The sequence below is a fragment of the Sordaria macrospora genome, chromosome 4 (genome assembly GCF_033870435.1).
Source record: "Sordaria macrospora chromosome 4, complete sequence".
NCBI classification, from domain to species: Eukaryota; Fungi; Ascomycota; class Sordariomycetes; order Sordariales; family Sordariaceae; genus Sordaria; species Sordaria macrospora.
In genome coordinates this window covers 2,199,356-2,226,790 of record NC_089374.1, presented here as the reverse complement: position 1 = coordinate 2,226,790, position 27,435 = coordinate 2,199,356, and the positions used below count along the sequence as shown (strand labels likewise).

At 52.5% G+C, this 27,435-nt stretch overlaps 7 protein-coding genes across 7 annotated transcripts; 1 reads left to right on the top strand and 6 right to left on the bottom strand.

Annotated features, from left to right (window-relative positions):
- Positions 1 to 1,445: 1,445 nt before the first annotated feature.
- SMAC4_12620 (uncharacterized protein) lies at positions 1,446 to 3,554 on the bottom strand (the record flags this gene model as incomplete). Its single annotated transcript, XM_003349149.1, has 1 exon — positions 1,446 to 3,554. One exon carries the CDS (start codon positions 3,552 to 3,554, stop codon positions 1,446 to 1,448), a length of 2,109 nt encoding a protein of 702 aa, XP_003349197.1.
- A 1,403-nt stretch (positions 3,555 to 4,957) lies between these two features.
- Positions 4,958 to 5,881, bottom strand: SMAC4_09513 (uncharacterized protein; the record flags this gene model as incomplete). The annotated part of the gene is made up of 1 exon (XM_003345491.1): positions 4,958 to 5,881. One exon carries the CDS (start codon positions 5,879 to 5,881, stop codon positions 4,958 to 4,960), a length of 924 nt encoding a protein of 307 aa, XP_003345539.1.
- A 1,296-nt stretch (positions 5,882 to 7,177) lies between these two features.
- On the bottom strand, positions 7,178 to 8,226 carry SMAC4_09514 (uncharacterized protein; the record flags this gene model as incomplete). Its single annotated transcript, XM_003345492.1, has 2 exons — positions 7,178 to 7,589; positions 7,769 to 8,226. The coding sequence occupies 2 exons, from the start codon at positions 8,224 to 8,226 to the stop codon at positions 7,178 to 7,180; spliced, it is 870 nt and encodes a 289-aa protein (XP_003345540.1).
- A 1,793-nt stretch (positions 8,227 to 10,019) lies between these two features.
- SMAC4_09515 (uncharacterized protein) lies at positions 10,020 to 13,549 on the bottom strand. Its single transcript, XM_003345493.2, has 2 exons — positions 11,853 to 13,549; positions 10,020 to 11,800 (listed from the first exon to the last, which is right to left on the bottom strand). The coding sequence occupies exons 1-2, from the start codon at positions 13,031 to 13,033 to the stop codon at positions 10,705 to 10,707; spliced, it is 2,277 nt and encodes a 758-aa protein (XP_003345541.1). The 5' UTR covers positions 13,034 to 13,549; the 3' UTR covers positions 10,020 to 10,704.
- Positions 13,550 to 16,064: 2,515 nt separating this feature from the next.
- SMAC4_09516 (uncharacterized protein) lies at positions 16,065 to 19,203 on the top strand (the record flags this gene model as incomplete). The annotated part of the gene is made up of 3 exons (XM_066090966.1): positions 16,065 to 17,188; positions 17,285 to 17,494; positions 17,580 to 19,203. The coding sequence occupies exons 1-3, from the start codon at positions 16,974 to 16,976 to the stop codon at positions 19,201 to 19,203; spliced, it is 2,049 nt and encodes a 682-aa protein (XP_065946826.1). The 5' UTR covers positions 16,065 to 16,973.
- A 1,120-nt stretch (positions 19,204 to 20,323) lies between these two features.
- Positions 20,324 to 22,224, bottom strand: SMAC4_09510 (uncharacterized protein). Its single transcript, XM_003345488.2, has 2 exons — positions 20,690 to 22,224; positions 20,324 to 20,622 (listed from the first exon to the last, which is right to left on the bottom strand). Exons 1-2 carry the CDS (start codon positions 21,761 to 21,763, stop codon positions 20,521 to 20,523), a joined length of 1,176 nt encoding a protein of 391 aa, XP_003345536.2. The 5' UTR covers positions 21,764 to 22,224; the 3' UTR covers positions 20,324 to 20,520.
- Positions 22,225 to 22,770: 546 nt separating this feature from the next.
- On the bottom strand, positions 22,771 to 26,647 carry SMAC4_09511 (uncharacterized protein). The gene is made up of 2 exons (XM_066090965.1): positions 26,037 to 26,647; positions 22,771 to 25,642 (listed from the first exon to the last, which is right to left on the bottom strand). The coding sequence occupies exons 1-2, from the start codon at positions 26,481 to 26,483 to the stop codon at positions 23,225 to 23,227; spliced, it is 2,865 nt and encodes a 954-aa protein (XP_065946825.1). The 5' UTR covers positions 26,484 to 26,647; the 3' UTR covers positions 22,771 to 23,224.
- Between the last annotated feature and the right edge of the window lie 788 nt (positions 26,648 to 27,435).

Here is a 27,435-nt window from a genome sequence, read left to right as displayed (position 1 = left end):
CTACCTCGACGGCAGGCGGAATGTCGGTTTGATGTTGCCCTGATGACGGGCAAACACAGCAGCACTTTACACTAACAATGTGATGATACTTTTGTATGCAAATAACAACCCTCACAGTTAGTGTACTAGTAGTCGTGTAAGCACCTCTGTTGGTGCTTGGTGGCGGCCGGCGCGGCAACCACGACAGCGAGGACGGGTAGCTATCTTATAAACAACCAATCAGATACTTCAGTTGTGATCGGGCAGCTGGCCGCGACGAGGTACCTGCCAAAAGACCCGGCAGAACCTTGGCGGCTCGATTCTGCCAGCTGTCCAGGCACTCTCTCGTGCCCCTCCAACCCTTCGCGTCAACGATTCCCAATTCCCAATGGAAGCACATTACATCATCATGATTCCTGACTTGGGAAAAGCATTCGTCGTCAAATTTATTGGTACAAAAGAAAGCAAAGAAAGCTGTAACAACCACCCAGAGTGACGGATCGTCAAATCCATGTACGTCAGAAGCCAACCAAGTCCCTCTCCTTTGCCGCCCGACCATTTTCTGACTCTGTCCCCAGCCGCCGCTTCGAAGCCATGAACTGAGCTCAACTTTTGAACGCCGCCGCCGTCTTGCCATTTGGCAATGGGACAGTTGCCGTTGCCCGCATTACGACCACCGGCGTCCTTACCGCCGTGATGGTACTCTTCAGTGTCTGTTCCGTCACCGGCACCGGCTTCGCCTCGGGCGCCACCGTTGGCCCTGGGATCATATACGTCGACAGCGCCGTGTAGATATCGATGACTACCCCCAGGTCCGTGGACTTATACAGCGCCGTAGCCGGCACTCCTCCCTTCTGACCGGCCACCACCACTTCTTCCTTGCCGATTGTTGTGGCCTTTGGTCCCGGAGCCTCTACCCACAAGTTCACGCACTGCGGGTAGTTTTGCGCTCCGTCTTTGAGATTGGCGTGCGATCAGCTCGTGACGCAGCACGTACGGTCCCGGCTCGAGATCGCTCGGCAACCCCAACAACCAAGTGTTGTTCTGGGCAATGAGGACATCGGTTGCCCATCTGCCCGGAGGGCCGCCTTTTTTGTCGAGCAATACCAGGGACGAGTCATCGATCTTGATATTGCCGTTTGATGCCTATGGTAATGATTTAAAGGCATCTTTGGGTGAGGAGGAGGAGGGACTTCTGCCGCCATGGCGTGGGACATGGTTGGATGAATTGCTATTGTCGGAACTGTGAACCAAAGAGTGTCGCTGAGGAAGGAGGTTTGACTTGTGTCCCGGCCGCACGGCAAGGGCAGGCCAAGTCGGCATGAGCGGCGGCGGTGGTGCAGACGGTATATCCCTATGGATCATGGCTCGATGTTGGGTACTGGGCAGTAGAATCCAGGAGAGCCTCATGAAGCGCTGGCGGCCTCAACTTCAGCCGGAGCTGGCTCGGTCTCGTCCGCTTCCTGCTACGACCATGGCACCGAGGACGTCTTAGAGAGTGAGCCACCGGTCCACTCATCTCCAAACGTGTCGTTTAGAAACTTTCGGACGGTTTCGTTCATTCCCATACCGCTAAGGAGGTTTCTTGGACTTCCCTCCACTTTCAGGCCTGCAAGTGATCTCGCTCTGGAAAGAGCAACGTATGCTTGGCCGGTGACGAACGCCTTGGACAGGTCGACGATGACACGGTCCATTGTCATGCCTTGACATTTGTGGATGGTCATGGCCCAGGCCGGCGCGAGCGGTATCTGGATCCGCATCAACTCAGAATACGGCTCTGATTCCCCCAACTCGATCTTTCGCAAGATGGGGTGTATAAGTTGGGTTACGCCATTCGCAAACTGGACGACTGGCCATTCAATAATGTCGTCGTCGTGGTCTTGTCCCTCAGCATGCGACGGCTTGACTTGTGCCATCTCCTCCCGCGAGGGAGCTACGTTCGGGTTGCTGACGGGTCGCTTGGGTCGCTTGGGTCGCTTGGGTCGCTTGGGTGCGTTGCTCCTGTAGGAGAAAGGTTGGAAACCGATCACCTCACCTTGACTGCCATTATAAAGCCCCCGATAGACGCTCAGGTTGTAGAGAAGAACAACGGACATACCCGCCTTTAGATGGAGTGTAGGCTCTAGGACTTGGTCCTTCAGAGCTTCGAGTGTGCCGTCTGGACGCCTCTCATTCAAGTAAGCCAGTTCTGGGTGGCGTTTCTTTTGCCAGCGAAACTCATCGTAACATTGATAACTCCTGGCTTGAGTTGGTAAGTTTTTGAAAGTTTCTTCATTTAGCAAGCGGGCCTCTAGTCGCGTTGGCAATAACTTGGTGCCTTGTTCGGTGTTTGAAGGATGGTAGAGAAGTGTCTCAACCTCCTCGAGAGTGAGGCGATTGCCAACTCGACATTTCTCCAGCATGGAGATGAATTGCGGGTCGTGCTGTCGGTGGATCGTCTTGAGGTGAATGTTGGTGAAATTACATTGCTTCCAGGCTTTGCTGCGGAAAACCCACTTGTCCGCATCAGTGTAGGTTTCGCGACACGGTTTGCATGTGTAAGTTGTCGTTTCCTCGTCTTGGCATCCTACCCTCTTCATCTGCTTGCCGCACTTGAAACAGAGTTTGAACGGTAACACTGGTGGTAGCTGGCAGAAATCGCCAACGACAATGACCTGGGCACCGCCAAATGGTCGACGATTCTGGCGGATTCTCTTGAACACGGCATTGAGGCGTTCAAAATGGAGATTCTCAACCATGCTAATCTCGTCGATGATGAGGACGTCTGTGCCTATGATGCGTTGACGAACTATATTTGAGCAGGACTTACCCACAAGATCATTAATACCTTGTCGGGTAAGACCCGGAGACCAGCCAGCGAAGGACCAGGTCGTCATGCCACTGACATTGCTGGCAGCCTTGCCAGTAGGAGCGACAACATGGACGACTTGTCCGAGCCCTTGAAGACGTTCCTTGATAGCATGTAGAACCCGAGATTTGCCAGAGCCTGCTGAGCCTGTGTAGAAGATATTATCGCCAGACGCCGCGAGCTCAACAAGGGCTTCTTGTTCTGGAGAGAGCGACGGGTGGTCTTCTTCAGAGCTAAAAGATGGTCCGGGCTCTGGACTGGGGTCGACCGATTGTGATGACGGAGAGGAGCTGTATGTGTGCCAGTGGTAATCAAGAAGAGGTGGCAGTTCGTTGGGCTGGAGCTCGTCGTTGTCCCTTGAAGGCTCGATGTATGGGGGTTCGTATGTACGCGTGGCGGCAACTTTACTCGCACCGTCTTGGTTCAACACAGCGTTGGTGTAGGTTGTCCGGTGAAGATGTATCTCATGAAGAAGGCCGGACGTTGGGGGTGACAGAGAGTGGTCAATAAACTCCTGTAGTCTCCAGTATTCGCGGGCAGCGGTTATTGCTTCTTCGGACAGTGGTCGCCCATTGTGATCTAATGGTTGCCCAACCTTGCCCCTATCCTCCGCGGTAGTATTTCGATTGCGCTTCTGTATAAAGGGGTTCCAAGCTGAGTATCGCGGGCTCTGGTTGAGATGCGCGACTGGAAATGCACCCGCCAGCCTCCAAACGTTCTGGCGCATCATTGACACCCGACCGATGACAGGGTGTGAATATGCACAAAAGATGAGGGGGGTCGCATGGGAATGTATCCGGTAGAGAGCTCAGATGAAGGCAATTGAAGAAATAGTTGTTGAGTGTCTCATCGAGGACGGAAACTCCTGTCAGTGTTGGAGTGAAAGTTGAGACGACGGCCAACTCAACGAAAGGTGCCATGTCGTTCGGTTGTTGATGACATGGAGACGCCCCGGGCAGCTTGTACTAACAGAGTGGCTGTACTTTAGTATATTGGTAGTCGCTTCTACTGTTAGTGTAATGGCTGGTGACTTGTCTCTCGGCGCCAGCAGCCACGTTGATACCACAATCCCTGGATTCCTGGTATCGTTGGCCATATCCTGTATTATAGCTTAGACTAGTCGTGACAGCCCAGATTAGCTGGAGGCTCTGGTGCCTGCCCAGCTGTTGCCCTGCGCTCGGGCCACCTAGCTCGCTGCGCTGCATATCTACTACGTGCAGACGGCTGGCTGGAAGCCAGGCCTTTCTTCTAAGATAATCTCTCTTTACCCTTTATTTACACACAATATGGCCTCACTCTCGTGACTCCCTGTATTGAGTGTAAATCCGTAGATTCCCGTATCACACGTCCTGTTATCAACAACCAATCAGATGCTTGAGCTGTCGCCGCCCACGCAGCTGGCTGGCAGTGACAAAGTACGTGCCAAAGACCCGGCAGAACCTTGACGGCTCGATCCTGCCAGCTGTCCAGACACCTCTCTATTGGCCACGACATTGAGAGGGTTACGGTGGACTTGGACAGGCTAGTTCACCGTGCAAGGAGACGGGAGGAGGCCTTGCGGGAGGAGGAGAGCGAGAGCGAGAGCGGAGAGGAGTGATTTTGTCATTTCTTTTATCTTTTCCTTTGTGCTACAGGTTCCGTCATATACTGGCGGCTCGCCCACTGGGCGATTCGATTATAAGTGTTGGGCCGCGTTTACGCTATGGGCAACACATGATTTACAACGGCAATAGGCCTCGGTTTGCCCTCGGATTAATGGTTTTGGTGGACAGTTAGGGCATTGCTCTTAATTTTGTATGCTAGACTCACCGGTGCGGCACGTCTCATGCCCTACGGGAGGCGGAAGTAGACGTTAAAAATAACAACAACAACAACAAAAGGCACCTCTCGTGCCCCTTAACCCTTCGCGCCAACGATTCCCAATTCACAATGGAAGCACATTGTATCATCATGATTCCTGACTTGGGAAAAGCAACTCGTCGTCAAAATTTATTGATACAAAAGAAAAGCAAAGAAAAGTTGTAGCAAACGCCCGGAGCGACGGATCGGCAAATCTATATACATCAGAAGCCAACCGGCCCACCATTTTCTGACTGTCCCCAGCCGCCGCTTCGAAGCCATGAACTGAGCTCAACCTTTGAACGCCGCCGCCGTCTTGCCATTTGGCAATGGGACAGTTGCCGTTGCCCGCGTCACGACCACCGGCGTCCCTACCGCCGTGATGGTACTCTTCAGTGTCTGCTCCGTCACAGGCACAGGCTTCGCCTCGGGCGCCACCGTTGGCCCTGGGATTATATACGTCGACAGCGCCGTGTAGATATCGATGACCACCCCCGGGTCTGTGGGCTTATACAGCGCCGTAGCCGGCACTCCTTCCTTCTGTCCGGCCACCACCACTTCTTCCTTGCCGATTGTTGCGGCCTTTGGTCCCGGAGCCTCCACCCACAAGTTCACGCACTGCGGGTAGTTCTGCGCTCCGTCTTTGAGATTGGCGTAGTGTAGTGCGATCAGCTCGTGACGCAGCACGTACGGTCCCGGCTCGAGATCGCTCGGCAACCCCAACAACCAAGTGTTGTTCTGGGCAATGAGGACATCGGTTGCCCATCTGCCCGGAGGGCCGCCTTTTTTGTCGAGAAATACCGGGAACGAGTCATCGATCTTGGTCCATGACAGCGTTCTCTTGTCTACAGAAGCGCAACCATCTGTCGTGTTGGCGCAGGGGGCGAGGTACGACAGGACGGGGCCCTTGTGGGATTGGGGCCAGCCGTTCCATTGAACCTGGATCTTGTCTCCGGCTTTGACCGGCGCGTGTGCTCTAGCGGGCTTGCCGTCGCGGTGGCAGATAATGTCGGGGTTCGAGTAGTTGGAAGGCGTTACGAAGCCATCGTCAACTGCGCTTGTTGACCAGCCGATGCTGTTGCTGACGGCATCGGGAGCATGGGGATTGAATCCTCGATACTGCTGTCCGTTGATGATGAGGTAGAGAATACGGGAGTGTGCAAGGGCTTGGGAGAACAAGGCGCAACACGCCAAAAGTCTCAACGCTCTGGCCATGATGTCTGTCGAGTAACGAGGTGGGAGAAAGCAGTGAATCTGTCAAGTTCAAGCACACTGGGATTCGGCTGGAGGCACTTTGCAGAGACCCTCGTTCTTGGCTGCGGATGATGACGCTTGAGAGACGGGACGGGAAGATGCAATTCAGGATACACAAGGTGATTATTTATCATCTTCCCTCCATCTTACTCGGGTTGCTTATGCTAACTCCTTCGGCCAGCTCATGAGCCTGGTAGTCGGGTTCGTGGCCCGAACAACTGCCTCAAGAGCACGCATATCGAGTCGATCGGCATGTATTTTTACCTGAAAGTCGGCAAGCAGCGAGAACAGACGACTCGGTTAAGCTTCACAAGTCAAAGGTCCGAATCCCTCGACGATCACTTGATCCATATTCTCCATAATCTCCATGCCGTCCGCCTGACAAACGGGAAATATCCAAGACGATCGAAAAGTGGAGGATGATGAAGCCGGCACGGCATTTCATATGCTCCGTTCGTATTATATAGTACCATAAGTTTCCAAACAGGCTCCTCACTTTACCTCAGCTTATAGGCTGCGCCGGCTAAACTGCCCGTGTCTCCCTCGGCCAAGCAGGGCTTGGTGATGCTCGCCGCTCCAGGGGTTTAGGAGCATCCTCCGTCTCCAAGTGGAGTGTTGGGGTTCACTGTGGGGTGGTTCATCTACCTGACGAGAACAGCGGCCTTCCGGATCCATCCTTCTCGGAGCCGGTAGCCGACTGCCTAATCCGGGAAGATCGTCTGTTTTGATTGGGTAAGGGGAAAATGGAACATCCCCGTCAAGCGGCCGTTGACCATTTCCCTCCCGCAAACATGTCAGATCGTCAAAATTGAAACATTGTCTTGAGCCGTGGGAGATGTTCGCGAATTTATACGAGTCTTCGTCATGCGTCCAACAACCTGGTGCGTTGGCAAAGTGCAGGGTCTTGGTTGCTTTAGATTCCATGTTCTACTTTCCTTCATGCTTTCCATCTCTTTTTTCCATCTTCACATTTTCTCTCCTTGCTCTTCCGCACTCCAAAGTCCATCTTATTTGGCCCTCCACATTCCCTCCCTTTGCCATCTGCCTATGGCCTTGCCCTTAGTTTTGGTGTGGACTTTCCTCAATCTTCCGTAACCCAACTCCAGCCCTCTCCGTATCATTCCATCGCATAGTTCTGGTCGCTTGGCCTCTTTCGCAAACGGTTTTTGGGTCCCCGGTTTTTCTATGCTCGTATCATATGAGCTGTCTTAAAGTCAAACCGTCGAACCACAGTCCTTGGATCTGCAGCACAAATTCTCAAGGGCCGTAGTCGCGGTGCATCACGACGGTTTTTCTTCTCTCGTTGATGTAGTGCTCGGTACTCGTCCCATCGACGAGTACTCCGTACAGCACCCTTGTGCCCCGTTGCCAATGAAACTTTCTGAGAGTTGCGTCTTCAGGCCAGTGGCCTTCAGGGAGTTCGTGATGGTCACAACACCTTCTCCTTTCGTAGTCACGCTCAAAGTTCAAGCCCGTGACTTTGACGATGTCAGGATGGAAAGTAACGGCGTGGCGCAGGCGCAGGCCCTCGTGAATGGCGGCAGGGAAAGTGTCTCCTTGGTCCTCATACGCGTCTTCATAATCGACCAGAAGCTGTATACCCCTTTCCTGGTAAAGGTCGAGATGGTCTTTTTCGAAAAACTCCCTGGCATATGCGCCCAGGCCGTCCCTGCTCCATGGGCGATGCCTTGTGATAGACACCCTGACCCCTTTCAACAATGGGGTACAGTTCATACTGGCCACAGCTGCAGTCAGTCCTTCCAATTGTGGCCTGATCCGAGCCTTTGTCACATCGATCTGTGTGATGTCAAGTGAATCGAGACTTGGACACCCAGTGACTAGTCTGACCAGCTGTTGTTCTTGGGACCATCGATATCCTTCCACCCTAAAGCACCATGGGAGATCTGCAGGACCCTCAAGTTGGGGAAATCACCGAGGGTTTGAATCAGGTTCTTGTCGGTGTCCATGCTACCGCGGGTCCTGAAGAGGAGGTCAAGAAGTGGCATATACCTGATCGATATTGCCGTGAGAGTCTCTGACCGTGGCCTCAAGGCTTTCAATACCAGGGCGGGACCCAGAAAGTCGAATCCGGACGAGGATGGAAGTGGTCGACCAGTTGTAGGACTGGCTTCTGAGGTAAATTTGAAGGTTGCCAAGTTGGGGCAACCGTCAATAATATCCTGGAGGTGAGCTTCCCTCAGCCATGCACAGTAATGGAGTTCTAGCGAGCTGAGGCTGTACAGTGGTGGCAAGAGAGCTCTTGGTATCCGACTGGCCCAGACTTCAGTAGAGAGGGAGGGGCGCATGGAGGGCGAAGAAGCGGGAGGAGGAGGAGGAGGAGGGGGGGGAGGAGGAAGAAGGCTCATTTGAGTCATGGCTGCTATTACTGCTGCTTCCATAAAGCCGGTGAAGGTCGGACTCGGGTGGGCCTTGCTTGCTTGCTTGCTTTGCTTGTTTGCGTATGTGGCTTTGGGTAAACGCTTCCTCGAATTCGGCGAGGACTGTCACTCTGCATTGAGCTAGACGCAAAAAAAAGGCAGAGGAGTGGGAAATAGGTTTATTTATATCTATCTTCATAACGCGATATTGATTCCTCCCACTGATATCGACTCCTGTGCCTGCGCCTGCGCCATCTCCATCTCTATCGGCCCGGCGCTTGAATGAAGACAGTGTATCATCAGGCCTGGGTTGGTTTCGTTTCGTTTCGTTGGGTTCATTGCTTCACCGTCCGTCATTGGAGTCACTGGAGTCACTGGAGTCTGGTCACTGTCACTGTCACTGTTACTGTCACTGTCAACAAAACAAACAAACAAACAAACAAAAAAAAAGGGCCGAGGGCACGCACTCGTGTGGGTACGGTAGGTAATCGACGACTACCTACCTAACCTACCGTCTGGAAAAGAACGACTGATGACGTGGATGTAGACGTGCTTGTCCAAGTGAAGAGGTGTCCGGGTATTGGTAGAGATCGGATCGGATCGGATCGGATCGGACCCTGTTAGTACCTAAGGTACCATAGGTATCACCTATGCACTATGCTTCCTCTGTGACCTCTGCCTCTGCCTTTGTCTCTGCGTGACTGCACAAAGAGCCGGAGCCGGAGCCGGAGCCGGAACAGAAATCCGAGACATTCATTGTGTGTGTGTGTGTGTGTCGGGAATGGCTTGGTAATTATGAGCATTTATGTCGGGCTGGCTGTGGAGTGATTTACTGACTTAGAACTAGGTTGTTATCGCTGTTTTTGCGGTTCAAGGACTGCGTTGGAGTATCATCTTGGGGGGAGGGGGGGGCATGGAAAGAGAAAAAAAAGAAAAAAGGAAGTTCTTTGTGTTGTTGGTTTAGAGGTTGGTATTTCTATATATAAGGTAGGTATAGAAACGGAACTACATGCAGTAAGCACAGCAGAGTCTGTCTGGGTCGAAAAGACCAGACCAGGCCAGCCCCAGGCCAGACCAGAATCCATCAGAATCGAGATCAGAGTTGGGCTCTATCATAAACTTTAAAGGCTAAGCAAGAATGTTGTCATGGGGGATATGGATGGATATGGATGGATGGCTTACGTATATCCATGCCTACCTTACACAGTAGACTACCAAGCGAGCGTCGATGATAGATTATCTGTGGTAGAAGCCCCTCCTTATGGTAGGTAGCTGTTCATCGCGCTAGCTAGGTAGCTCATTGTTCTATAACGCTCGTGTTGTTGATCAGTACGGTATAGAACAAGTTAGGTACATCGTTTACCTCTGTAGCTACCTACCTAGCTACCTAGGTAGGTAGTATCGACGAGTTCTATGATTAGGTATATAGGCGCCTTCCTTGTTAGGTATTTATTAGAACTGAACTGGGACCCGCAGCGCGCGTGGGTAGGTACTGAAGAAAGAAGCAGGGGAAGAAAGACGAAACGGAAGGAGATACTTTACAAATAAACTAAAGTCCAATAATACCTACCTACTGTAGTAGCTTTTGAGTACCAGGCATGTGACTGAAACGGTCCCATATCGTCAGACTTCATTGCGTGGGTGATGAAACGCCCGTCCGTCACGCAGAAGAGCTTACCTAGGTACTTCACTAAAACATATCTGCTGGAAGAGAATGAAAACCCTATCTATCTTTTGTTGTCATTTGTAAAATCCAAACTAAACGTCTTCCAAGCTAATGGTAAACACCCGATCTGGTAAAGCAAATCTTCCTATCCATCCATCCATGATCATGAATGATAGTGGATTCCGTGTCTTTTTTCCCCCTTTTGAAGTAGGGTGTCTACTCCACCAAAGCGCGGTGAATTCCAGGTCTACCGTAAAGTAAAAGCTAGGAAACAACCAATGTTATCTTTTTGTATCCCAGTTGACCAGTAAGTACCTTAATCTATCTATTGTATTGTATAAAAAGTCCAGATCCATTGAAGACGACTGAATGAAAGAAAGAAGATGAAAGCGAGCTACCTAACTCCTCGGAGCGTTGACGCTCAACAAAAACCCCGTTGATCGACCGGCGATCTGGATTTCCTGTCTGCCAACGATGACCTTGGAGCAGCACACCCATATTAAGAATTACCCCGGCTCATATCTTTATCAAGCGGCCAGTTATCTATAACAAAAAAACCAAAATCACTGTGTATATCCCATATCCCGTTTCCCGATGTTCCATCTCTGCCTGAGCGATCCAACCAGGCTAGTCTAACCATCCTGTTTCCTATCATAACCCGTATCCCAAAAACGCCGTCCATGATCATCACGCATCTCATCTCATCTCGTCTTGTCCCGTCAAAACCATATCAGACCACATCAAAAGTACCCGCCCGGCCCTTGCTCTGCAGGCACAGCAACCTGCTGTTGTTGCTGAAACTGCTGCAGCTGCCGGGGCGGTTGAATTTGAGGACCAGCAGTCTCCAACATCTCGATCCCCTTCACATCCGCACCAAAATCCATAATCAAAATCTTGGGATCCTGCCCTGAGCTCACAATGCGTCTGTAATCGCTCTTGGCGGATAGTACCCAACTATTATGCCACTGCGGGAAATCCAACAGCTGGGCACCGGTGTCCATATCCCAAACCTTGATGTCCGTATCGTAGCTTCCGGAGATCAACCTGCCGGACACACTGTCGACGTGCAAAGAGCGGACCAAATCGCCATGGGCCTTCATCTCGCGCACGCACTCGCCCGTGTTGGCGTCCCAGATGCGAATGACGCGGTCGTTACCAGCGGACGCCACGTAGCGGCCATCTTCGGAGAACTGGCTGCAGGCGAGACCCTTGGTGTGACCGAGGAACTCGCGAATCTGCTTGCCGGTTTCGATGTTCCAGAGCTTAACGCGGAAGTCGCCGGAGCAGGAGACGATGGTGTTGCCACGCATTTGCACGGCGTTGACGGGACCGGTGTGGCCGCGGAGTTGCTTGAGCAGGGCGCCCGTGGCGCGGTCCCAGACGCAGATTGACACGTCCTTGGAGCAGGTGACGATGTGCTTGTCATCGAAAACGAGGTCGAGAACGGCGGCCGAGTGGTGACGGAGTTGGCGGACGGGTTGATAGCCGGAGGCAATGTCGTAGACAATGCAGGTGGCATCGGAGGAGCCTGTTACAAGGATCTCATCGTCGTATTGAAGGCAAAGAATCGAGGCTCGGTGGAAGATGGGTGGTGAAAAGAGCGCGGGGGAGGAGAAGTGGCTCCTAGCAGGGGTTTGGAGTTGACCGTTTGCTGAGGGGTGGGGATCAAGTTCGGGAAGGGTCGCATAGTGAATGGCATTGCCAGCTTCGTCATAGAGAAGTGACAAGTCGGAGTCGTTGATGATCTCGGGCGGGCCTAGAACAAGCTTGCAGGAGTAGGTCTTCATGTCCCAAACGCGGATGGTTTTGTCGCGGGAACCGGTAATGATTTTGTGTCTAGTGACGTTAGCATATGACCTGATTTCGAGGGAGCAAATCTGGGACGTACTCGTCAAACTGCAAGCAGTAGATACTATCGGTATGGCCGTGGAGGTAAATAGGGCGAGCTTTGCCTTCCTTCCATCTCTTGTCAAGTTCCTCTCTGACCCTGTAAATCTCCTTCCAGTTGTTTCCAGGGCTAATTGCTGGCACACCAAGGCCAGTTCCAGGCTTGACGGCTCCGCTCGTGGCATAGGTGGTAGTCTTCTCTCGCAAGAAAGACTCCCGCCAGATATGCTGATTCTTAACAGCACGGTTCCACGACTTGCTGACGAGGGAGGTAGAAGCCAGTGATGTCGCGTCCAGTTGTCCCAGAATATGGATCCCGAGTTCGACGGGAAGTCGGGAAATGAAGTCGACCTTGATGATGTCCACCTCGTCGTTGGGCGAGGGGCTGTTCAGCTCAATGTCGACATCAGAGTCAACTCCATCCATGAAGACGTCGGACTCGGACGATCCACCTCTCGTGACCGCAATGCCAATTCCACTCTCGTAGTCGTCCATGCCGTTGTTCGCCCATGGTCGGGGTGCAGGGATGTTGATCATCTCGAAGCCGTGACATGCGCTCGCGGCGGCTTGTCTTGCTGCAGCACCGGTATTACGGGGAATGATCGGAGGTTGCTCGCCGGAACCAGGGACAGGAAGGGGCGGTGAATCGAGGGCGTTATGACCGAAGGGGTATTCGCCCTGGTGGTGGGACATCCTGCGGGAATGGCGGTGGAAGCTCGTGGCTTGGCGCAACTTGTTCCAAGTCGAGTGCGCAGTAGTGGGACGAGCAGCAGGAGTAGGCTGAGAAGGACCGGCACCGACATCTTGACCGAAGGTCGTGGTATCCGGAACGGAGGTCCTCCTATGGACGATGCCCTTCACACCCGAACGGAAGGAGACAGAGGCTCGACGCAGCATGCCCTTTAACTTGTGACCCTGCTTATGATGGGCGGGGACGGACTCGTCGCTCGCGGCGCTGTTCTGGCGGTGACTGCGGAACGGGCCATGGTTTTGTCCGAATATGCTGTGCTGAAGGGTCGAGTCTCTTGGACCATGGCTATCTGTCGTCGACTTTGCGTTGTGCCAAGGTGGTGAGACGCTGAGACTATGGCCGCGGCGACGGTTTGTCTTGGTCGAGGACTCGGCGCCGTGGGGAGACTGGGCTTCCTCCATCGAGGCGGTTGCGCGAGCGTGTGCCTCCATTGTTGAGGGTCGGATTCGGGCGTGAGGTGAGGGCCGACGAAGGTGCGTTGTCGTAGGAGGAGGAGCGCCGAAAGGATTGCGCCGGATGGGACGGGGACGAGGACGGGGACGAGGACGGGGACGAGGACGGGGACGAGGACGGGGAACGAAGGAGGGTGGAATGGCGGAGAAGCGATCGAGTTAAAGCAATTAAGTAGCGTATCAATCTGATGTCATTGACCCATGTAGCCCACTCTGGTCAGACAATGAGGTTGAACTTTTCCCCTTTGCGGCAAGCTGAGGTCTGCACGAGTGTATCGGGACTGTTTGGACTGCGAGGTTTTCCGCAGACGTCGGACTGGCTAGGTGGGAATCCCTGGGAAGATTGGCGACGTGATCGAGTGCTGGTGCCAGTGGCGGATGGTTAATGGGAGGGAGAGTGTGCCGGGTTCGACCTGGATCTGAGATCAAGGGCGGTCGTATATCTCGACGGTGGTTGGAAGAATTGGCAGAGAAGCGGACTAGACGGGGACCCGGACAGGTACTAGTGAAGGTGGGATGGCACTGATGCGCATCAGCCCCCGAAGCGGGAAAAGTCCAGAAGAATGGTGGATCGCCTGAAGAAAAAAGCTGGCGACGGTGTCGGACTTGGGGGCGAATTGGATGTTGAGGATTCGGGTCGGCAAGGGAGGCGCAAGCAAGAAAAAGGGATTTGGTCGAGTCAAGGATGATGATGGTGTTGAATCAGGCAAATCAGGGAAGACAACACCTTTTCTTGTGTCGAGGTACAAGTGGTCGGAGTATCCTGTAACTGTCTAGAAGATGCCAAAACCCCAAAGCAAGACGATGAATGATCAAGAAAGGCGGTGGGAAGGGGGAATCCACTGGTGGTATGATGTGGAGGGAGGAGGGAAAAAAGTAAACAATGAAAGCAGCGACAGTTGAAGAAAGAAAGAAAGAAAGAAAGAAAGAAGAAAAAGAGACATTCCCAGCCTTCCCACCAAAAAAGTGACTTGCGGGTGTGCTGTTTCCATCCCCTGTAATTCCACCTTGCAGTGCAGTGGGACAAAGGCCGCACAACCTGACAACGGGCGGGCACTGGGCAACAACAACCACCTATTTTCCCCAGCCTCCAGGGGTGGGAAGGGCAGGCGCAGGGCAAGGGGCGGGAGCGGTGGATCAGAGGAAGATGCAACTCAGGGTTCAGGTTTGGCAGCATCATGCAATCACGACCACGACATTTCAATTACCTTGCACTTGACAATAAGAAGCCTCTTCATCTTAGCGAAAATATGGAAGCATCAAAATCTCAACATGTGCCAGCGTATTTTGTTGTTCAGACATCTTGAACTTGCCAAGTTGTCAAAGGCGGTCTGGTCTGGGCCAAGCCCAATGCAATGATCACCACCACCGCCTCTCTGCACCTCTGCACCTCTGCACCTCTGCACCTCTGCACCTCTGCACCTCTGCAGTGTGGGTGCAGTAGCGGCGTTCCTTTGTGTGTGTCCAGCGGCGGTGGGATGTAACCATTCATAACGACGGGAACCAGCCAGCCAAAGCCACCGAGAAGTCTGAATCGAAGGGTTGGATGATGTCTAGGTACAGTATTGTCTTGTCCAAACAGTTGGAAAAGTTTTGAAGATATTCGGTGATCAAAACAAATCGTGAAGAACTGAAACCTCAATACACCGTTTGAAGCAATTTCGGCATTGAGGTGGTCCCAGCGCTTGCGGAGAAGTGATCGATGTCGCAACTCCCGCTTCAACGAAATTGCCTTTCCTCAAGAAAATCCGGGGTATCATTTTAGTGTACACACTGTATTTGACAGCCACAGGGGTAAGTAGTCGGTCGGGTGGTTTGTTACCAAAGGCCAGGGGTACCGAATTGGGTTTGTTGTTGTTGGATTTGGGTGGTGTCAGGGTGTGCGATCGTGTTGGCGGGAATCGGAGATGGCAAATTCCTTTGCAGTCCGGTAGCGAATATGGACGTCTTTGTTTTGTCCAAGATGGGAATGATGATGGGTGGGTGGCCAACGAGCTCTTTTTTTTCCTTCGACATTCTGGGCATTCCTCATCGCCCAGGCGAGCCAGGGCAGCGAGGATGCGAGACCGGAAGGTTAACCACTTCACGCATCCAGTTATTATCAAGTAAAGGAGGCGAATCATGACAGAAACCGACTTGACGAAAACTGTCAATGATTCAAAGTCTTACCAATATACACAACACAGGTAGCGCTCATATAAGCTCTGAATGGCTGGCTCAGCTGGGTGGCTGGTAGGGCCATGATTTGCGACTCTTCTGGTTTTCGGGACGCTGTTTGTATTGGTGGATAGTCAGATTGATTACCTCAGGAGCAAGATGATGGGCAACGATCATGAGTGGGTGTTGAGGAAATGAGAGTGTTAGAGACAGTGACCAATAAGATTTGATTGTCGCACTGGAAGTTGGGTTAGGTGTGTTTTTGGTGATTGTATTTGTTTGGTTGCCTCATTAAACGCTGATGAGAATTCCCCAACCGTGTAACCGATTTTTCTGGTATAATGAACCTGAACTAGAGCGGACTTTTATTAACAAGGCAAGACGTGAATTCATACCAAGAGCGCTCTCATAGCTCCACGGGGTGTCCCAAAAGCGACCTCGGCGTACTGCTCCCACAAGAGTCCGGCCCCCCCCCTCCGGGTCTTGGCATTCGGCATCGCCGATAAAGTGGGCCCAAGCCCGTTTCCCCAGTCCCCACATCGGTCCGTGACGTACAATTCCTTATGCGCATCCCGGCCACACTGGCAAGACAACCACGATTGACGCACAGCGATTCCATATGATTTTTGAAAGACAACTCTTATGGGCTGATAGATACCTAATCTCAACAACGAAAACAAAAGTTTTGTTCTCTCGTGCCTAAATCTCAACCTACACAACCACCACTGCACCTTCCAGCACTTTCCGTTCTTGAGGACAAGCACTGGCGTGGCAGATACAACCGACACTACCAATTTCCCTTATCTACCATAGGCCTGCCCGTGACGGGACATTTCGCTTTTTTCTTTTTTGAACTCTTTAATCTTCTTCTTGACAAGTACTCACCAATTACCAATTACCAAGTCCTACTCGTCTGGTTCAGTAACAACCACTCTAGCCGAAGAGTCGGGGACGTTAATTCGCAACTGAAATTTTGCAGGAACTGAGCACCTATTGCAGGTGTGTCTTCCATCGAAAATTGGGATAATGGCAGGTGTGACATGGTATTCGCGATTTGAAGTCGGCCGCAAATAAACGTTCCCTGACCTGGCTGTCAAACAGACGCAGACTTATATGCGACACTGCATCCAGAATCCAGATGCAAGTCACTCACTCACTCACAACAGCAGTTGATGATTCGGTTCGGCTCTCAGTCTTCTACAGGGAACACGTCCGTGTACCATACACCCAATCCTCTCGATTCTCAGCTTCGAAAGCCCTGACAGGGTGACAATCTAGGGGGTAGAGACCATGACTGAACAAGTGTCTTCAACTCAGCTCCATACCATCAAGTCCCCGTTCGTCACCTGGGAGTAACAAAATTGGCAAAGTGAAGCTGATAGCTGGACCAGAATGATACACCCGGCATACCTCCGATGGAGATGGTGATGGAGATAAATCTCAACGCCGGAGGCATCATGCAGGGTTATAAATGTCCCCCAAACCGCGCTTCCTTTGCCGCGTGCTTGAGCTCGTAATCTTTGGCCTGCAGCTCAAGAAACCCCAAACCGGTACTCATGCATGGAATACCAAAGTACCTATATTGAAGATACTCGAGCTTGCAGGAGAAATATGAACACGTAGCACCCACTAACATAAAAGGCACCTTCTTAAACCTCGACCTCCCCCTCGACCTCGAGCAAAAGCTTTCTCCCTTTGACCATCCAACTTTCAGTTCGAGCCGAGTAATTTACCTACCTTGGCCAAATTCACAACCAGGATAATGGAGCTCAACGAACTTAATGTCCCCATCAAGGACCTAGCCACAACCGCAGCCATGACGGTTCCCACAAGCCTTCCACCCGCTCCTCCTCCTATCTTCTCCAGCCTTCCCACCGAGATCATCGCCATGATCGCCAAGGAGCTCCTCCTCGACGCAAAGGGACCCGAAGGGCCGTCCAAGGACGAAACTTCCATCAGATGGAAGAAGGAACGCAAGTGAGTAACATCATAACTGATGGACGTGCTGCCCCAAGATATCAATCTTGGAGAAGGTCCAGTCCAGTCGTGACTAACAATCTATAACAATCATAGGGCAATGGGCGAAGCAATCACCGGCTTGGCTTCCCTCGCTCACACCTCTCGTCGCCTCAACAAGATCGTGACGCCCGTCCTTTACGAGCACCCGTTCCTGCTTCAACAAAATCGATTTGACAGCACATGTAACATCGAGCATCTTTACGGTCTGGTTCATTTGCTCGGGAAAGACGACGGGCTTGCCGACCTGGTTCGATGCTATCAAGCGTGAGCCCCTCAGCCCTCTCCATGGTTTGATAATCCCGTTTGCTCCTTACCTAACTGTAAACTGACTTCATATTCCTGAGCAAAGTCCCAAGATAGCAATCTCGGACACACTAGGAGCGTTCCTGGATCGCTGCTACCGTGAGCCAAAGTCCTACCAGAAGGTGCTCACCTTGCTGAACAAGTACATTCCATTCCTGGCCAATATCGTGGCGGGGCGCGGTCACCTGGATAACGGGTACTTGGAAGCGCCGGGAGTGATGGCCGACCTCATCCCGGCGGTGATTCTCTGCCATTGCCGCAGTATCAAACAGCTCGATCGCCTGAGCATTGGTGGTAACAGAGGCGGCAACTGTTGGCGGTTCTTGTGGAGGGACGTGGTCGCCGCCGGGTCCAGCGTTACGTTCCCGAATTTGCAATCCGCAAAGCTGGAATCGTTTACGGAGCTACATTTGCTGCCGATAACAAACATGGCAGCACTTCGGCGGACACTTACTGCCGTTGATGAAGCCGTCTCTTTCGTCAATCACGCCGCCCCCAGCCTCCGACACCTGACGCTCAAGTCATTCGCGAGCTGCAGCAGTTGGGACGGGGGGCCATCAACAGTTCCAGATCAGATTCCTATTCGTACACTGGAAAAGCTCACTTCGCTGGAGATGCATTACTGCGCGTTTTTGAAGGAGACAGACCTGTGCAGGATCATCAAAGCTTGCCCCAAGTTGGAACGTTTTGTCTTCACGTCTGAAGCCAGCCCAAGAGGCGGTGGGAGATTCACGGGGTTGAAGTCAGCGTTTATCGGCCCCAAGATGGCCCTCAAGGCTCTGGCGCCGGTTTCGCAACAACTCAAGGCACTGTCTATAAAATATGCGGCACTAGTCGATCTTTCCTTCATGGACGTACTAGACGATGATGATACGGACATGGACATGGAGGACGACGACATGGACATAACTGACGACGACGCAGACATGCTCAACGACACAGACACCGATTACGATGACGAGATGGACATGGATCTGGATATTGACGAAGACGGACCCATGGACCCCAACGAAAACTTGATCAAGACCCTCGGCCACTTCCAGCAGTTCCTAAACCTCAAGATCCTGCGCATCAGCCACAGCGCCCTACATCGGTGCCGGACACCTTCTTCTTCCTCAGACAGCGGTCCCGATCTGGAAGAAAAAGACCAGCAGCTAGTCGACCTGATCAAAGGCTGTCCAAGCCTAGAATCGCTCGACGTCACGCAATACGACATCCAAAATACTCCAATCCGGCCACAACTAGAAGGACTCATAGCAGCTGTGGCCAGCACTACACCTTTGTCCCAGTCGTCCCAATTGTCCCAGTTAAAGTCCATCAGAATCTCCCTCGACACCAGCTCCCGCCGCTTAGAAGCCGACTGGATCAACGATAACTCCGACAACCCCTACCTAAAGGACCAGTTTGCTCGCCAACACCTTACCAAATACATACAGAGAGGGATGAAGCTGAGGATCGACGTGGCGCCGCTTAAGGAATATGAGGTTTTGGAACCTTTCCCTGGCCCTGGGTCTGCTACTACTGGTCAAAATCGGGGAGGCGTAAGTTTTGCGCCTTGTCTCGAGAGGTTTTTGCCGCCGGCTCCGCCTCCGGTTGCAAGGAAGAAGAACAAGAAGGTGGGGAAGGGGAAGGGGGGGGGGGGGGGGGGGGGGGGGGGGGAGGGAAGGTGAAAGGATGTGGGCAGAAGTAATGGAATGGAAAGGAATGGATGGGCTATTGTGGTGCAAGGAAAGGCAGGCAGGGGAAAAGGCAGCATGGGAAAGGAAATACCTTACTTATGGGATGGGGGATGGATTGAATCAGGTCAGGTGCTGAATTAGAGAGCGGAAAGGGTAAATTGTAAGAGACCGTGAAGGAAGCTAAGAAAGAAAGAGAGAAAGAAGCTGCCCTGAACAACACGTACCGTACCAGCATACCCAAGTACCACCCAAGTTACTAAGAAATGCAGGAGGAATGTTACTGCAACTCTACTAGGTATTTAAGACCTTCTTGAATTCAATGGCATAAAGTGTTCTACACAGTCGTCCATGTTGCGGTTTCTACTTACCCAGCCTAACTTCCTCCCAAGAGCGACATACATCACCCGACCTCCTACAGTGAAAAAGGCAAGGGCTGGGAGATACCGTCGATGGTATTACAAGAAAAGAACTGATACACTGAAAGTACTGTAAAAAAACAAGATGGGTGAGACTGAGCAAGGTGATAACAAGTCGGATAGTGAGGACATGACGATAGGACAGTGAAATCATCGAAGGCAATGGAAAACAGAGAACTGAACTGAATTCAATCGCGAGAAAGTAGAAGCCGCAAAGATCCAACATGTAAGTACCTATATACGAGAAGCAGCGGCCGAGTTGCAATTAAACGAACGGAGGGCCCCGGGTCCTGGATAGGTCACGGTTAGGCAGTCTGTTATGGAAGCAAGGAACCACTTGGTTCTTTCAGTTCTCATGTCGGAAATATATAATGAAAAAATGAAAAAACATTGAGGTTTTAATTACCACTTCCCATCCACTGCGACAGCTAGCTAACAGCAAATTTTACCTCGCTCTCCACACATCACACATCAGTACCACTACATCAACCTGTTATGGTACTGCGACGCGTAAAGACATTCAACAGAAGAGGCAGGTGGAACATTTCCCTTTGATATCTATCGCCTGCGTCCCCACGTAGTGTTGATTGTTTGTTTGTTTGTTCATGTGCTTCTCAAATGAGACACGAAGTTGTCGTGAATAGCTTCAATGACGTCATAGTCGGCCCATGCGCTAGTCCCTGGCTCATGAGCTTGGATAACCTGGGCCTGCACTTAGCGAGGGGAAAAAAGACAGTAAAACATCGATATTACAAGCGAGTAGTTCTATTCTATGCAGTGCCACAGTGCAATGTTACGGGTATCTCCTCCATCATCATATCATGTTCGGACTCGATCGCTTTCGTCCATCACCTAGGTGGCTCCTTCAGGCCATCCATGACTATGCATGACTTTATAGACCAGGAAGTCCGACAATCCCACGCAGAGCCGGGACGAAGCGCGGCACAATGTAGGTGAAGTACAATCCCATGAGCGCGACGAGAAGGCCAGTAAGCTGTGAGTGAATGTGTTAGCGATGCTTCTCTTTCACTCAAATCCCAGGGGACAAAAGGGGTACCCACCTTCTCAAACCACGTATGAAAGTAAATAGCCGTCATCAACAACATCCACGCGCTTAACCCAACCACGCCGAGGATCGCCTTCCCTCCATGTCCCAGCGCATCCCAAAGTCCTCCTCCCGCAACAGCTACTTCCCTCACCTCCCTCTCCTCGTCCATCTCCGGGCTATAATCATCCCACCTCTTATCAGCCGCCAGATCCGTGCCAGCCGACTTGACAGCCCCATCATGCATCACCACTGTCCTCTCATCCACATTCCTGACATTCCGTCTCCAGTAATGGCGCGCAACAACCCACCCAACCTCCTGCACCAAGAACGCGCTGCCCAGAACCAAAAGGAAGACATGACCAGAGATATCATGTCCGCCCGTCCACCGTCCTCCAGCAGCTTTACACGCCGCCGCGGTAACGAACTCCTTAAACCCAGCAACGTCCACATCTGCGCCCACCGGCCCGGGAATCGAGTCCGCCTTTACTTGTTCGTTGACCTTGGCCTGCGCAACCGCACATTTTCCACCAGTAACCCGGAACCCGCGATCAACGATCGCCGGACCGAAAAACCATTGCGTGACAAAGATCCACCACAGCGTGACAAGGCCCCAGCGCACCGTCGCACGAAGTTTGCGCTCGGTCGATCTGTAGCTCGGGTGGGTGAAGACAAACGCGAAAAAGGAAACGGTAATCCAGAACCAAGCCCTCTTCACGAAAAGGACGTTGAACAGGTTATCCTTTCTCGCGAAATACGAGGGCACGGCGCCGGAGTTTTGCACGTGCGATTGGGAGATGAAGTCGTAAGGAGAGGAGCGGACGTTGGGGTTGAGCAGCGAGAAGAGGGTGCCGAAGACGAGGAGGACTGGGTAGGCTGCTAGCAGGATGGTTTCGGTGGGGGTTGGGTAGTAGGGGTTGTTCCTCGCAGCGGTTTTGTTGTTTTGTTGGCTACCGCTTGAGGACGTGGTCCCGTTTGAAAGTTCGGGAGAGGCGGCGGCCATCTTGGAGGGTTTTCGCCGGGTGAAGGTTGCGGAGGGTCGGTCAGGGGAGGAGGGGACGGCTGCTGCTGCTGCTGATGGCGCGTCCATCGAAATTGGGGTTGGAGGTTTCCGACAGGTTGAGGTTCTCGGTGCAAGTTGATGCTTGCTTGTTGTTCGCTCGTCGGTCCAAGGTAGGTATGGCGCTCGTCCGATCGAGAGTCCTGTCGGAAGGGAGAGCCTGACTGGGAATGATTTGTTCCGTACTTGTAGAGGGAGGGAGGGCGTGAATTTGTTAAGCGAATCGATGCGCTGAAACGATCAAGTAATGACAGTTGTTGCTTGGTTTTAGGACGACACGGACATGATAAAAAGGAATTGAAGATTAGGGAGCTGGCGAGAGACGATCAGCAAAAAAACGGGTGTGACGATATTCTTGCTGTCATCCGTCCTTGCTTCAGTGTACAAGTCCCCGGCAAGCAACTTCAGTGTCGCGATGCAAGATTGTTTGGAAGGGAACGGAGGCCGCTATGACGTTACATATCGGACCTTGCCTGCCCCGTTTGCGCCGGTCTTGCCAAGTTGCGAATTGCGAAATGTGACCGAGGATGATGACTCAGCAGCGCACGTGCATCCTTCGAGCAATGACAGACGGCGATAACCCTAACCCGTAGAAGCAACTGGCACAACCAGGAAAACGCCATCAACGCCATGACTGTGAGCTAAGAGGGACTGCAGCCAACTTGACTGGATCGAAAGTGTGTTGATTGATGGAGAGATAAAGTCCTCCCACGGCATGTGGATGCTGTGCTTAAACTATGGTAGAAGTACTTGTCGCCAGCCCAGGTTCCAATCAGTCGCTACCTAGCTTTCCTGATGGAATGCGCACCTTCTTTCGTACTGTTAGCTTCCTTCCTTGTGACGCTGGCCTTCTCGTCGTATTGATGCCTTCCTTTCGGTCACAAAACAAGGGGAGTACCCTCCTTACGTCTGCTATATGCCGCTATTCCCACTGGCGGGGCATAATGGGGTTGGTTCCCCGGGTCTGTCTGAGGTATGCACACGTCGGTCCCGGCAATCGCCGTTATCACCAGCACACCATCACGATGTCACTCAGAGTCACTAGAACAATGGAACAATAAGAGTTCCTTTGAAGCAATCCATTTTGGGCAGTCTTCATTCACTCATCTGGTGAAAGAAGACGCCATCATATGTTCATAAAGGGTGTTTGACATATACTGATCTCCCTTTTCTGTAACCACCAATTTTCCATCGTGCTTAACAAAAATGCCTTCCCAGCTGGTATCATATGTAATTTGAAAAGTGAAGCCGCCAAAATCTCTGTTGATGTACCGTCCATTGTGACCCTCTCTGTAGTTGTTCAAAAGTGAACGCCATGATGCAAAAACAAAACAGGAGTAAAAATCTTTCAAAAGGAAGGCCCGTAAAAGGCCATTGACAAGAATCGAAAAATGTTTGTCATAAGAAGTGAAGAACCAAAAATTCCATCCAGAGGGGTCACAGACCGAAAACCTCTTACACGTTACACTGCACCATTCACAGTCCAACCCCCTAGGTTGAAGACCGGAACAGCGCCAGCGTCGCGCAAAAGTTGTTCCTGTTATCCTTGTCCTCCGCCATGCTCTTGCCGTCAATAGTAAGCATGTTCACGCTAGCCTTGGTGCTGAGAGCAAAGAAGTTGACCTCCGAGTTCTCGAGCGAGACCATGTTGGTCTGGCATGACTGGGTCTTGAGGCAGTCCTGACCGTAGTTGTCGAAGAACGAGTAGAGGCCGGCGCCGTAGATGAAGATATCCTTGGAGTTGACGGCGCGGACACCCCAGGCGCGCTCGCAGGTGCCGGAAGTGTCACCCTGGCACGACTTGGAGAAGTCGGGGTCGTCGTACTTGGCGTTGACCTCGAACGGCTTGGTGGCGTCGGGGTTGCCCTGGAAGTAAGGGGTCTCGGTCTGAATCAGGGCGAGGTAGACGTTGGAGGCGTTGGAGAACTGGTAGTTGTAGAGAACCGAGTGCTCCGAGGCGGTAGCCCAGCCCCAGACGGGACCCTCACCCTCGATGAGGACACCACGACCGTTGAAGACGTCAATCTGCTGGTTGTCGGCAGCGGGCTCGAGGTCGTGGTCGGCAACCCAGTACCACGTGTTCTCGAGGTAGACGGAACCCTTGGGAGGGACGTGGAGCATCATGAAAGAGCCGAAGCAGTCCTCGGGAATGGCGTTGGTGGCATTGGGGTTCTTGGCGCACTTCTCAAGCTGGAGCTCAGTGCCGGCATAGCCACCGATACGGGTGTGAACATCCCACAGAGCGGCATCACCTTGCTTGGTACCAGCGAGGTTCCACTCCATCATGATAGCACCGGGCTGAGGGCCAGCAGTACCAAAGATAAGATCGGACATCTCGACGGCGCCAGTTTCACCGGGCTGACCGACCTGGAAGACGGGCTTGGGATCCTTCTGGTCCTTGAAAGTCTTGTCACCGCCAGCGAGGATCATGGGCCAGATCTCACCAGTGATCTTGATGTTCTTGGGAACCTTGATCGTCTTTGTGACGAGGTAAGCACCATGGTCGAAGTAGACAATCTGATCCTTGGTGGCCTTGTCAAAAACGGCCTGGATCGCGTCGCTGTCATCAGTCTTGCCATCACCCTTGGCACCGGCGGACTTGACACTCAAGAAGGAGCTGGCGGGAACGTTCTCGTACTGAGGCTTGGAGCGGGTAAAGACCTTGCCGGTGGTAGAGTCGAGAAGAACATCGGGCTTCTTGATGGAGCTCGAAGGGTTCTGAACCGCCTTGCCAGCACTGCCGGGCTTGCCAGTGTACTCGCGTCCCTGAGCGAAGAAGCTAATGGTCTTGCTGCCCTCGAGGATAGTGGCCCCGGTGGCATTGTTGTACACAGCCTTCTCGGAGCCGGACATGTCGACGTTGTCAAGGATGAGAGTGCCGTTGGTCTGGGGGGACTCGGGGTCATAAGCGGTCTTGACGCCGATAGGCGTGTTGCTGAACTTGCTGTCGATAACGAGGACGGAGCCAACAGTCTGGCCGGTGGGACCACCGTTGGACATGTCGATACCGACCTGGCAGTTGTTGATCTTGACGTCCTGGAAGGTCCAGGCCCAGTTCCAGTTCATGAAGATGGCGGTTTGGCAGTCGTTGAAGGTGAGGTTGCGAGTGGTGAACTGCTGGTTACCGAAGAAGGCACCATATCTGCCGCCGTTGAAGGTCAAGTCGCTCATGAAACCGCCCGAACCGTTATCCATAAAGATACCCTGCTGGGTGTTCTCGGCGCCACCATCCTTGCGCATGTTGAAGACAATGTTCTGCAAGCTCGTGGCCTGGGCAACCTGCCAGTGGATACCGGCGCCACGGTTGACAGGCATCTTGGTGAGGTCGATGACGAAGTTGCGAATCTGGCGGAAGAAGTTGTTCTGGTTAACCCACCAGTTGTCGCCGTCGTCCGAGTAGGGGTCGGCATCAATGACAGCCATGCCCTCAAAGCTGGGAGCGGCCTGGAGCGTCGGCGGGTTGATGGCATCGCCAACAAGCTGAGTGTAGTAAAGCTGAATGATGGGCTTGCTGACGACGTAGGTACCGGGAGGGAAGTAAACGAGCGCAGGGGTGGTCGTGCTCGAGGAACAGCCCTGGGCGCATCGCTTTCCGTCGGCGATGGCCTTGTTGATGGCCTCGGTATCGTCAGACGATCCATCGCCCTTTGCGCCGTAGTCGCGAACGTTGCGGAAAACCTTGTAGTTGGCGCTGTCCTCGTTGAAGGGAGCGAGACCTTGACGTTCGATGGAGCTCAACCACCACCCACCCGTAGCCTGACGGGGTGCTGGAGCCGCCAGGGCTGGAGCAAATAGCCGAATGGCCAAGAGAAAAAAAGTGAGTATTGAAGTGAGGCCCATCATGATGTAGAACCAGCTATATCTTTTGGACTTTTGTTTGTGTGAAGACCGGGGATTGAGGCTCCGGTACTGTGTAGAATGCAAGTATTAGCGAATGTGCCGAAAGAACGATTGTAGAAGATTGGAAGATGCGGGAAAAAATGAGGACAGGGGAAAGTTCTAGGATCCCACGAGGGTTGATAAAGAAAAGGGAAGGTCGCTGCAAGGTACGCAGCGGGATGGACAATAGAACAATGTCCAGCTTCCCTTTGTTCACACTCAATGAATAGGGCTGATTGCCAGCGCCCATTAAGTGCTCACAGCCCAGTGAATGCGCTGACAATAGCACAATAGGGCACCCGTGGTCCATCTGATTTCTCAATAGGGCAAATTGTGTGTAGTAGTAGTACCCGTAGGTGCATAATACAAGTGGGGGTATGATGAAAGGTGAAGTTGATATCGGATGACGGGTACTTGAACTCACCTTGCTGGTTGAAGATTCGGATGAGTAGCCAACACGGCTGGCTAGGTCGGATAGAAGATTGGAAAAGTAGGAGTAAGTAGAATAGAAAAGAAAATGAAAGTGGTGGGAGTGAGCTGGACAAGGCCGAGCCAAATGTGGGTGAGAATGAATCTTGGTGTCCAGATGGGAGGGAGTATGGTTGGGAGGACGACAACTTATACTAGAAGGGGAACAGGTGCGTCTGCAGTCGCATATGGCTTGAGGGTGCAGAGGCTCTGCCTCGTCGTGTGGATCAGCGTCGTAGTCGTCGAAGAGCAGGCCTGGCGCCTCTCCCGCCCCCATGGCCATGGCAGTACTACCAGGAGAAGGCGTGTACAAGGAGGAGTGGTGGCAAGCGATAGCCGCCTCGTCGTCCATCTCCATCATGGACATGGGTTTCTCACGGAAGCTCTCGAGTGGGACCGCCATGCTAAGCCTTAGCTCTTGGACAGTGACACAGGGGAACGAGTGGAAGCTGTGGTGTCTGTTTGTACCTGGATCCGCAACATGGCCATGCGTTAGTGATGTTTCTTTCACCCCTTGTCATGTCGAACATGATGTGTTGTTGGTAATAGCAGGAGGCGATTAAGGGCAGATGGCCATGAATCACTTGGATGTCAAAGCGCTGCCATGGTAACTAACAACCGCCGAGATGGTACTTGACAACCCAACGATGGATCCCCCCATTTCTTGGAACCTTGGTAATAGGCGCGTCCTCCATCAGAGATAAAACAAAGAAACACGGGGTTCACATGTGGTTGGTGTACAAGTCCTTTGAAACTCAAACAAGCTAGGGGCTAGCTCGGGAGCATGGGGAATGGGGGGGAATGGAGACTTGAGGATGGTAGTAACGACTAAATCGGGAGCCTCTAGTCCAACCGCTGGGCAGGTCAAAGAGGACTCGATTGGCTGTGGATGCTTGGGTACCTGGATGTGGTCGATGGGCTGGATGGTGGCAGAGCGGGATCGGACGAAACGGGCCAGATCTGGCGGCACCATGGCCCGGTTGTTCACAGGCATTCTTGAGAGGAGAAGTAAAAAAGGTTGTACACACCACTTTCACCAATTCAGGGGTTTCGTCAATGCAACCGCCAGTCCACTCGATATCAGGGAATAGCCTGCTGGGGCAACAACGTCAACAACAGGTTGACCGTGCCGCTGGAGTGGATTGTGGATTTCCGCGTGTAGTGGCAGTGTTGAAGTTCAATATCGGTTTGGTTTCTTCTACTCGGTCGTAGTAGTTTGTAGTTTGCTATTCTGCAAAAACAGTGACCGGCCGTATGCGACGGACAACGACCTGGTCTGTCTGATTAGGGTGCCGGGTAAAATGTGAATCAGATACAGAGCGGTGAGTCAACAAGAAAAGACGAGCGAGTTGGTT

Excerpts from the sequence above, each read along its gene's own strand:
- SMAC4_09511 (XM_066090965.1), bottom strand. The coding sequence starts at position 26,483 with ATGGCGGTCCCACTCGAGAGCTTCCGTGAGAAACCCATGTCCATGATG. Across the intron at positions 25,643-26,036 it reads CCGAATCTTCAACCAGCAAG|TACCGGAGCCTCAATCCCCG; the intron begins GTGAGTTCAAGT and ends CATTCTACACAG.
- SMAC4_09515 (XM_003345493.2), bottom strand. The coding sequence starts at position 13,033 with ATGGAGGCACACGCTCGCGCAACCGCCTCGATGGAGGAAGCCCAGTCT. Across the intron at positions 11,801-11,852 it reads TACTGCTTGCAGTTTGACGA|ACACAAAATCATTACCGGTT; the intron begins GTACGTCCCAGA and ends TAACGTCACTAG.
- SMAC4_09510 (XM_003345488.2), bottom strand. The coding sequence starts at position 21,763 with ATGGACGCGCCATCAGCAGCAGCAGCAGCCGTCCCCTCCTCCCCTGAC. Across the intron at positions 20,623-20,689 it reads TTCATACGTGGTTTGAGAAG|CTTACTGGCCTTCTCGTCGC; the intron begins GTGGGTACCCCT and ends ATTCACTCACAG.